Source organism: Neophocaena asiaeorientalis, unplaced genomic scaffold (assembly GCF_003031525.2).
Source record: "Neophocaena asiaeorientalis asiaeorientalis breed wild unplaced genomic scaffold, Neophocaena_asiaeorientalis_V1.1 scaffold598, whole genome shotgun sequence".
In the NCBI taxonomy this organism is placed as follows: Eukaryota; Metazoa; Chordata; class Mammalia; order Artiodactyla; family Phocoenidae; genus Neophocaena; species Neophocaena asiaeorientalis.
In genome coordinates this window covers 601504-612283 of record NW_020173036.1, presented here as the reverse complement: position 1 = coordinate 612283, position 10780 = coordinate 601504, and the positions used below count along the sequence as shown (strand labels likewise).

The following is a 10780-nucleotide window of genomic DNA, read 5'->3' as shown; positions in this document are numbered from 1 at the left end:
AAAAAAAAAAAAAAAAACAAAAAAAAAAAAAAAAAAAAAGAAAAACCCAAAACACAGACTAGCACGTACACAGCAAATCAACATGGCCTTGGCACCTGGGAAGGGAGACTTATCATTGAAAAAGTACAAGCATTGGCGTCCCAGGAAGAGAGGCATTTAATCTCTATTTTTAACATGGACATTCTTTACTGCTGGTCAGTGTGCCCTTTCCTTTAATAATTAAAGCAGATGTACAATGTATGTTTGGTAAGCCACAAACAGGCTATTTTAGTTAGCATAAAATTCAAGTTAACTCACGTATAAGCCAGATTGGCTTTCCTATATCTCAATATGTAAAAATTTCTTTCCCCATAAGGGAGTGTGTACAGTATGTAGCCTGCCAGATCTTCAGCTCTCAATAAACGCTAGCAGTGCAGCTGCTACCATTGCTTTATTACAAACTTCTCTGACACTCAAAGGCCCCGCAGTCCCAGGCCTGGCCTGTCCATCTTCAGTGACGGACAGCACCGTGAAACAAGCACAACAGAATGTGCGGAATATTCTGATAGAGTGCTAATCTAACGCAATTCGCGTAGTATCACTTTTCATCTTGTGGGTTTCCATTTAAGTCTGTGCAAACATTGGAGCTGGGACTCTACAGTTAGCGGAAAAGACAGAACACCGTGTGACTCGGTCTAACTCAACATTCTTTGTCACCACCCCTCCATCAGCCGGCCCCTGAGTACCGCCACCTCCAGGAAGGCCTGCCCTACCTGGACATGGTGATTGCAGAGACCTTGAGGATGTACCCACCGGCTTTCAGGTAAGCCTATACCCCAGGGCCCCTGCACCCCAGGGCCCCTTCAGCATCACTGTTTGGAGTGCTTGTTAGTCCTCAGTCTGTCACCACCTGGGTTATGAAGAATGCTGGACCCAAGCTCCTGGAGGTCGAGGTCTGAAACGTGGGTTTTTTAATCCCCTGGGGCACTGGACGCCATGCCTGACATAGGGTCACCATAGCAATAAATGTCTGGCCTATATTCCTATATGTTAACCATGTTTTCAAAGCGTCATTGGTCTTTTCTTAACATGACCTTCCTCCCCAACCCAAGCCGAACTCTTTGACCTCCTAGCCCTTAGATGGCTTTTGCTGTTCCCCTGGTCACTTCATTCATTCATTCACCAGCTATTTATTGAGCATCTGCTCTGTGCCCCGCACTGGAAAATCAGCCAAAACAGATAAAATGCCAGCCCTTGGAGTTGATGTTCCAGGGGCAACTTCCAAGGCCTGGGACGCTCCTTCTTATTCTCCAGCACTCCACACCCGTCCCATCCTCAGAGCTCCGATCCAAGACTCACCACTCCAGGAAACCTGGCCAGACCTCACCCGTTCCCTGCCTCTCCTCCCCCAGCACTTTGCATGCTAACTCTACTTCATATTATATTTTTGGATAATTCTCAGCTGCTCTGCAACATTTCACCAGTGTGCAGTCATCCAGTCACACCAACCTGTAAGTGCCTTGAGAGCAGGAATCAGGTCTTCTGCTTCTTTCAAACTCCCCCAAAACAAGATGTTACCGAACCAGGCTGGTTCACCCCACGCACAGCAAGCCAAGTGCTGAGATGCTGAGGTTGTCAGCAGAGAAGAGATACATTCACAAGGCAGCCAAGCGTGGGGACAGGAGAACAAATCTCAGATCTGCCTCCCCGATGGCAAGGGGCGCTGGGTATTTATGGGATAAAGCTGCGGCGTGGTGGGCCCTGGGAGCATGGGAAAAGGTAATGATTGGAGATGAGAAAAAGGTGAGACAATCGTAGTTCTGCGCAGGTGCAGCTAAGCTACAGGCTTCTCCACGGGACCCAAGTTCAGAAAACGTCTGCGTTAGCGCGTTCCGAGGATGGAGTTTTGGGCCCTCTGACGTCAAGAGGTCACCAAGCGAACACTCGCGCATGCCCAGTTGGAGGGTCGGTGGTCTTAATCAGTCTTAACTGGCTCAAGCTCCAACTAGACACAGCTGACTCCAAGCTCCTGAAAAACAACTTGGGCAAACATCTTATTGTTTAAGCTACGTGACCCTTGCAGGACACGCAGCTTTTTCTGTAGCAACAATTAAAGCGAGCTTGATCAATGAAGGGAAGTTTCATGGGTCTTACCGATGAGTACTCTTGGTTTCAGAGGCATCCCATGGAGCACAGGGGTCTTCACTTAGGTCCCCAGACCCTTAGAGAGTGAAACATTGCCAGATTTCAGGTTCTAGAAACAGAAGCGACACAAAGCATTTAACTGTATATCATAAATTCCACTCTGCATCTCTAGGAAGTAATGTACCACATAAACCATATGGAGATAACTTTTGCCATTTTAAAAAGAGAAAATGTGGATGATTTGTAGGTATCTCAAAAGTATATTCCAAACCGAAAATATCATAGAGAGTGTGGTTGTAGATGTTGTCCAAACCGTTCAGACCCAGAGCCAATATAGAGAATTCCTGGGGTTTGAGTCAGATCACATCATCCTGAAGCACACATGGTTTCAGTCTCCGGGTCTGGGAGCAGGCAAGGAACGCCAGGGCTCACCTCATTGCTCTCCTGACGCCAGCATTAAGACCTGATTCCACAGGCCTTCCCCGACGTCTTTAGGAGCCTCAGAGCAAACTGTCATCCAATCTTTGTTTTTGAATGATTTATACCAGGGTCCTTCCAAGGGAACTGCGGGCAGCTGCTATACACGTGAAATTCAAAATAAGACATTCAGTGATAAAACAGAACAAAGACTGTTTAAAGGAAAGAATCCTTTACAAGACCCCAGAGATGGCAATAACTGGGGTCAGGCTTGGTGGCTGAGACTCCTGGCAGAGAGGGAAACCAGCTGAGTTGAACAGTCATATTCTCTGGTGGGAGGAAAGTGTATAAATTGATCAAAGACACGTCATTTCCTGGATCTAAACTCAATCAAGAATTCATCACCTGAGACCTGGTATAGATGACATGTTGAGAGACCAAGTCAGCAGTCTCTTCAACACCAAAATTCTGCAGTCAATTCTCCTTCTGACCCTTTATAAACAGCGAAGTGTAAAAAGGAAGTCAGTGAAGGCATTGCTCTGGGGAACCAGGATGCTCGATATCTGAGAGTATCTGGAGGGCAGGACAGGACAGGACAGAAACCAGAGTATCTGGATGAGTTCGTTAAAATTCCCAGTAAAAATATAGAGCCGGTTCTCCATAATGACAGAGCGAGTCTAGACATAAAGTCAAGACAGTCTCGGTCCTGCCCTTAGTTTACTGTGTGATCTTGGGTAAGTTCCAGACTGTTCCGGGCTTCTGTTTCCTGTGTGTTCAGAGGGCACACAACACCTGCTCTGCCTACCCCAGAAGTGTTGGGAGAATCAGTGGGACAGTAGATGTAGAAACGCAGTACCCCTGCAGGCAGTGTGCCGTGTAAGGTATGAAGTAAAGAAAAAGAAGCACAGAGCTTAGAGTTGAACGGCCTGACCCCATGTGGCTCCAGTCTCGGGCAAGCCACACTCTCCCTTCCCCATACCTACTCCACTGGTGTTTTAAATCATATCACTCTGCTGACTTCTGTTATCGAACAACAGAAGTGAGAGAGGCAAGTCATCATCATTCTCACCCAGACAAGAGGCCAATTCGTTTTGGCCCTGGGCATAGGATTTGGGGGTGAACATAGCGACAGTGAGAATTTTATTTTATATTTTATTTTACTTTATTATTTTATTTTTTTTAAGATTTTTCTTTTGATGTGGACCATTTTTAAAGTCTTTAGTGAATTTGTTATAATACTGCTTCCGTTTTATGTTTTGGTTTTTTGGCCACAAGGCATGTGTGACCTTAGCTCCCCGACCAGGGATTGAACCCATACCCCGTGCACTGGAAGGCAAAGTCTTAACCATGGACCACCAGGGAAATCCCATTACTTTATTAATTTTTAAAAATATGTATTTATTTGGTTGCACCAGGTCTTAGTTGCGGCAGGCAGGCTCCTTAGTTGCAGCAGGCAGGCTCCTTAGCTGTGGCATGCGAACTCTTAGTTGTGGCATGCCTGTGGGATCTAGTTCCCTGACCAGGGTTCGAACCTGGGTCCCCTGCATTGGGAGCACGGAGTCTTAACCACTGCGCCACCAGGGAAGTCCCTACTTTATTATTTTAATCTTAGAAAAATGCTTGGCTTTTCCCAAACACTGACACACTTGACTGACACCTTTATCCATAAAAAACTCAACATGGCCTTTGTGGAAAACATAACAATTCTCACTGAAGTGTTATTAATGTCAATCCAGGAACCCAGGCAGTATAATTCAGATTTTTCTGGCTTTGTATGCAGTCTAGCCAGATAGGAGGCCCAACCACTTACAGAAGGGAAGCCCCCATTTTCCGGCTTTTAGGGGGTCTTGCATCCAGGTCCAAGCTATTTCTGGTAAAGATGAAAAAGAAGGAAGTCAAAGTATATCCTTATTTGATTGCTCAGACTGAGGTTGCGCACGTCAGAGCCCCCTGCCCGCTCTGATTTGAGTAAGAGTGTTTTGTGACTTAGCCCCAAGCACAGAATAATTGCATTAGGAGCTTCGGATCTGAATGGGTGTCTCACAGCCCTGGCCTTTCATGTTCCTGATATATTAAAGGCTCATAATAGAGTGATGAATGCTGCAAGGAGCTGCTGGTACTCTTAACTTCTTTTATAAGCAGGAACAGGGTATAACAGTAATTAGTATAATAACTGTATCTCCTCTGAGATATCTAGGGAAGCCGAGTCCTGCAACCTGAGGTAAAAGCCATCCTAGATTGTTTTTAGTTTTTAAAATAATTATTTATATTTACCAAAATGATATGCTTCTACTTAAAAAAAAAAAAAAAACCTAAGAAATACAGAAGAATCCAAAGAAAAAACTGGCACCCCTGGTACCCTGCCAACCTCCACCCCAGCCCCATCCCTTAGAGGAGGTGATGGTAGAAGTTTACGTATTCTTCCATAAACTTCATGTTCATAGGCAAACATATGTAGTCTAGCCTTTTAAAACAAAACATAAATGGGATTATAACATTGCCAGTTGGTAAAATAAACAATCTGACCAAGATGTTTTCCTCCCTAGTAGCAGTTCTCCATAGCGACACAGACAATGAAGGGGAACAGATTTTCAAACCCAAATCTCCTGTAGGTAAAGCGAGGCTGTGTGTGCGGGGAAAGAGGTCCCAGTGGGAATGGGAAGAAGAAGGAGAGGTGGCCGGGGGGATAACCCTACAAAGCCTCCACTTCCAAGGCACCTCTGCACCGCAACACCAGGCATAAAATGGGCTCTTCGGTCTTGATGGGTGGCTGAAGGAAGGAATGGAGGAACCTAGAGACCACAGGGTCCAGAGCAGCATAGGGTTAATGGCCCAGGAAGGGATGGGATGGGGGGTGGGTCACTATCCCGGCCACCCCGGGAAGAAGGCGGACCCTCCTGTCCCCCAACCTCATCCCACACTGCAGACCTTTGCCCCAGCATGGCCACCCTGGAGCTCCCCCGTCTCTGCTCTGCCTCAAGGCGGGGGTGACCCATGTGTCCCCGCAGGTTCACACGGGAGGCGGCACAGGACTGCGAGGTGCTGGGGCAGCACATCCCCGCAGGCGCCGTGCTGGAGATGGCCGTGGGCGCCCTGCACCATGACCCCGAGCACTGGCCGCGCCCGGAGACCTTCGACCCTGAGAGGTGAGTACTGTCCCCTTCAAACAGGCCCTGGGGGATGTGAGTGTGGGGGGATTGGAGGCACCTGCCAGGAGACACAGATTTAGTAAAGGCCCCCAAAAGTCAAAAGTCATGGCAGTGAGACATTTTTTAGGCATAATTTCTAAAGGAAATAATTGTACCATTTTTCAAAGCCCAAAACATAATCCAGAGATTTAGCATTTTCACAGCACTGCATACAGGTAACAAGACAATTTTTTAAAATAAATTTATTTATATTTATTTTTGGCTGCATTGGGTCTTCGTTGCTGCGCACGGGCTTTCTCTAGGTGTGGTGAGCGGGGGCTACTCTTCGGTGCGGTGGAAACGCTTCTCTCATTGCGGTGGCTTCTCTTGTTGCGGAGCACAGGCTCTAGGCGCGCGGGCTTCAGTAGTTGTGGCACACGGGTTCAGTAGTTGTGGCTCGCGGGCTCTAGAGCGCAGGCTCAGTAGTTGTGGCGCACGGGCTTTGTTGCTCTGCGGCATGTGGGATCTTCCCGGACCAGGACTCGAACCCATGTCCCCTGCATTGGCAGGCGGATTCTTAACCACGGTACCACCGGGGAAGCCCAACAAGGCAATTTCAAATGGGTGTCCACTATTTGTTCCAAGAAACAAGGACACATTTCAGGAATGCATTAAGAAGTAGCAGAATGTTGTTTCCTTTTTTAAAACTTAATGCCTGTTCCAATACAAGAGCATCAACAATTTCTCCAGGAATTCATGAGAACCAGCTACCCTAACATGGTAGACCTGGATCCTCTCTCCTGTCCCCTGCATGGATTTGGTCCATTGTCTAGATTTCATTTCTAGACTCCCAATTTAAAGTGTCTGAGCAGGCATCTACACCCCCTCCTCATCAGAGTCGATGGATATCGCTTCCTGGCAAATGGGGGGGCTAGCCAGCCTGCAGCTCTGTTCCCACTGTTAGTGGCTCCAGCTTCCTGTTAATGCGGCCCCAACTCTACAACCTGGTCCCTGGGAAACCATGGGCAGTGGGACCCAGATAAATAACATTCTGCTGCCCAGCAGCTCCTGGAATTACGGTCAATATCAAGAAACATAAACAGCAGCTGCAAGGCTTGCAGCATCACCTTTGAAAACAAAAAGTGCATTAATATGATGTTGAAAAGGCGGGTCAAGGGCTTCTTGGGCCCATGAAGTCCAGAGATAGTAAGAAGGGAGCTGTGGTTGTCACGTAGCGTTACTGTCACAGAACACATGTGGCAAATGCTGTCATCTGGGAGCAGATACGGCAATTCATTCTGAAGAAGAGCTTCCAGCGGGTCAAATACTGCCACCCCCAGTGGTTCAAGTTTCAGTGTTTAAACCAGAAAGGTGAGTGTGGGCAGGGAGACAGCTGCCCGGCATGGCATCAAGAGACAAACTGGCAGGACATGGCCTCCAGAGGGGTCTGGTGCCCAGGGACTCTGCTTAGGAAGGGGATGCCGGCCAGCCAGTGTCACCCTCTGGCCACTGGGAAAGTTGGAGCCATGGGTGAAGCGAGAGCTGTGGTTTCTTTGAGACTTTCATCCTGGATTCTAGTGAGCCTGCAAAGCTCATTAACACCACAGTGAATTCATCAGGAGAGGCAGAGAGGGCAATGCTGACGATCCAGGTGATTCTACTAATTCAGCGGTGCCTTTGGGGCTTTGCAGGACAGGAGGAGGGGAGCCGGACTGGAGCACATGGATGAGTGGCCACCAGCTCCAAAGCCTTAGGGACTGACCGGTCCAGGAAAAAACAGGATCCTGTAGACCAAGGTGGGGTTTAGGCCTCATGTGGTGGGAGCGTGGCCTCAGATGATGGGGTCCCTCAGCCAGAGCCAGTGGCTGAAGCCCCAGGAAGGGAGGTGGTGACCCAGGCCAACGCTGACCGTGCTGCCCCATAGGTTCACAGCCGAGGCCCGGCAGTACCAGCGGCCCTTCACGTACCTGCCGTTCGGGGCAGGTCCCCGGAGCTGCCTCGGGGTGAGACTGGGGCTCTTGGAGGTCAAGCTGACGCTGCTCCATGTCCTGCGCAAGTTCCGGTTCGAAGCCTGTCCCGAGACTCAGGTGAGCCCTGCTGCTCCGGGCGCAAGGGGTGCCCATCCCAGTTCCCTGATGCCTGCGGTGGCTTCCCTGCTCTGCGTGAGCTGGGGCAAGTTCCTTAAGCTCTCTGGGTCTCAGTTCCTTGATCTGTAAAAGGAAGTAGCAGTAGCAGAAGCAGCACACCTCCTCCCTCTTCGAGTGGGGTGAGGATTGAATCAATCGTAAGTGCTCAGATAAGCTCCTGGCACATAACCTGAGTCTGTGTTATCGATTATCATTCTTGTCCTCTGTACAGCAAGGCTGGGCCTCACCATGCTGTAGCTCTCCCCTCTTCAGCAAAGAGAACCCAGTAACCCAGCAGAGTAAATTATATGATTCCCATTCTTCAGATGAGGAGCTAAAATAAAGCTCAGAGAGGTTAATAACTTGCCTGACGTCACACAGTTGGACTGCACACTCCTTGAGATCAGGGACCAAAAGACTGTCCTATTCATTGTTGGAGGCTCCAGCACCCAGCTTCAGGCCAGGCATGTGGCAGGTGCCCACTCAGTCATTCAACGAACACTGATGAACAAAGGAATGAATCGCCGGAGAGTAAAGAAATTGAGGTTCAAACCAGATCTCACTCACTCTCAAGCCCTCCCTCTTTCCTCTACATGTAGCAGCCTCTCTGCACAGTATCAGGTGCTCCCCACACAACCCGAACAGTGCTCTCCTCTGTGCCTATTCACTACCCCTCAGCACGGCTGCAGACCTGGACAGGAGGGAGTAAGGGGACAGATAATAAGGACACGATGACAGATGGTAACAACATCTAGATTCAGAGAGTGGCATTGCCTCTGACAAACAGGGAGACTGGGGTGAGCTGCTGGCTGGGGAGGAATAATGAGCTGGGTTGAAATACAAAAGGCTGAGGAACTGTATGTGATGATGTCCATAAAGGTCTGATGGTTAAGGCTGGAGGGAGGGAGGGGCAAATTGGGAGCAGAGAGCCAAATCAAGATGAAGGAGCAGAGGAGAGCAGGCCCCTGCCTGCCTTAGGCATTCCATGGGTACAAGACTTTCTCTGGGTGTTTGTCTCATTTACCCTTGATCTTGACATACAATACAGCAGCCAGACCAATGTCCCAGAACACTGCTTATGCCTGGCACTCCCCCAGCTCAAGATCCAGCCCTGAGTCCCAAGCCTGCTGGGTCCAGGGAGAACTCTGAGCTCACTTTGCCTTCCCCACCCCAACTTCCCACTCCAAGAGCCTCCCACCCACTCCTCCCTGCCTGCTCAGTCTGTTGCTCCTTCTGGAATGCCATCCCTCCCCCTTCCCCACCCCTAGTCTAATCCCATCCTCCAAGTCCTTTGGTGTTCCCTCAAGTCCCGAAGTGGTCCCTGAGAAGCTCTGCTCACAGGGCATCTCCTATTCCCAGCCCCACCCCAGGCACCAGTTCCTCCAGGAAGCCCTCCCTGACTTTGCCAGCCACAACAGACCTCTGCTTTCTTTTTGAAGTCCAATGGTGTTTCAAGTGTGCCTATAACTGTCTGATACTGTAGCCACTAGCCACGTGTGGCTATTTATATGTTAATAATAAATCAAATAAAAAATTCTGCCCCATTTGCATTAACCCCACTTCAAGCATCCAGCAGCCACATGTACTAGTGGCTACCGTACGAGATAGGGCAGGTCTAGATCGTCTTGTTTCTTGAGCATGTAACTGGTCTCCCATCTGAACTCTCAAAGTCATCTGAAAGCCCACCCGGCCCCAGCACTAGGGCCTCGTGACCCTTCTTTCCTTTAAAGGTTTCATGGTAGCCACTGAACAGTCCTTTTACACGCAGCTCAAGAGGACGCCCTGCTTCTTAATTCTGTGGCTTTTCTTCCAAGTCCTCCATTGGTCTGCCTAAGCTGGACATAAGGAAAGCCTTCTGAATGGCAGCGGGCCTTCAGCAGGGAGCTCTCCCCAAGCCCCTGGGGAGTGGTCTACTCAGTTACTGGCTGGGCCCCAGGGTGAGAGACGAGGGGAGATGAGGAAGGTCTGAGGCTTTGCTCACCACTTTCCAGTCATGTGCCCTTGGGCAGGTCGCTTGGCCTCTCTGAACCTCCATTTCTTCATTTGCAAAGTGAGCTGCTCCCACCTTAGGCAGGCTTATTAGAAGGATAAATGTGGGACCCCTCCCCTGTGGTATTTTATTAACACGGGAAAGGTGGTGAGCTGCCGTCCAACACCCGGCCCAAGACACAGCTCTGCTGCTTCTCACGGTCCCCCTGGGGAAGCTGCTTTGCTCACTCCCAGCCTGCCGGCCCTCAGCCCTCAGCCGAATTCCCACGAACCTGCTTCACGGCCCGTTCTGAGGAAGTTTTCCTGTCGATAGGATTAACTATGACAAATATCTTAATTTCCTCTATTTTAGGTACCGCTGCAGCTAGAATCCAAATCTGCCCTAGGTCCAAAAAATGGCGTCTACATCAGGATTGCCTCCCGCTGACAAAGTCATGACCAGCCCCTAACTCAAAGAAAACCCTCATGTGGAAATTCAGATTTTTGGAAAGACATCACCGAAGCAACTGAAAGCGTGCCTGGCATATGAGTATAAAAGAGGCCATTTACGTAACATTTCCTAAATGCTTAATAAATGTGTGTTGCACTTAGTTTTGACTTTGCCAATAGTGTTTGAGCAACGGATCCACCTCTCTCAATCAGGGATTGCTGATAAATGAGTGAAAACGTAGTTTTGACAAAATGATTGAGTACTTGGGGTTTTTAAAGAAGTTCTGGCCTCAGGATGGAAGGAATCGATAGGGCAGGGGACACATGGATGCTCAGGTGAGTGGTCCTGACGGCCCCAGCTCGGGGGCCTTTTCAGCGTCTGGTTCATTTAACTTAGAGAATAACATTCGTCAGAAGCTCAACTTCAAACGTGGTTCAAATGCTTTATCATGCCTCGATTTTCCTAGGTAGGCTACTACTAACTTTATGTTTAATGTGCAGAAAAGTGATAGAGGCTGAAGTGTACTTTTTCTTTTAAAGAACATCCTATCTTAATTTTGATCAAAT

At 48.9% G+C, this 10780-nt stretch overlaps 1 protein-coding gene across 2 annotated transcripts in view; it reads left to right on the top strand.

Annotated features, from left to right (window-relative positions):
• The window catches only part of TBXAS1 (thromboxane A synthase 1), a 150452-nt gene extending 140078 nt beyond the window's left edge, over positions 1-10374 (top strand). For both annotated transcript variants that reach the window (XM_024742512.1, XM_024742513.1), the window contains 4 exons: positions 711-802; positions 5550-5687; positions 7594-7756; positions 10137-10374. In XM_024742512.1, coding sequence (XP_024598280.1) covers positions 711-802; positions 5550-5687; positions 7594-7756; positions 10137-10211 — 468 coding nt within the window. In that variant the 3' untranslated portion in view covers positions 10212-10374. The remainder of the gene's footprint in view (positions 1-710; positions 803-5549; positions 5688-7593; positions 7757-10136) is intronic.
• The last annotated feature ends 406 nt before the right edge of the window (positions 10375-10780 follow it).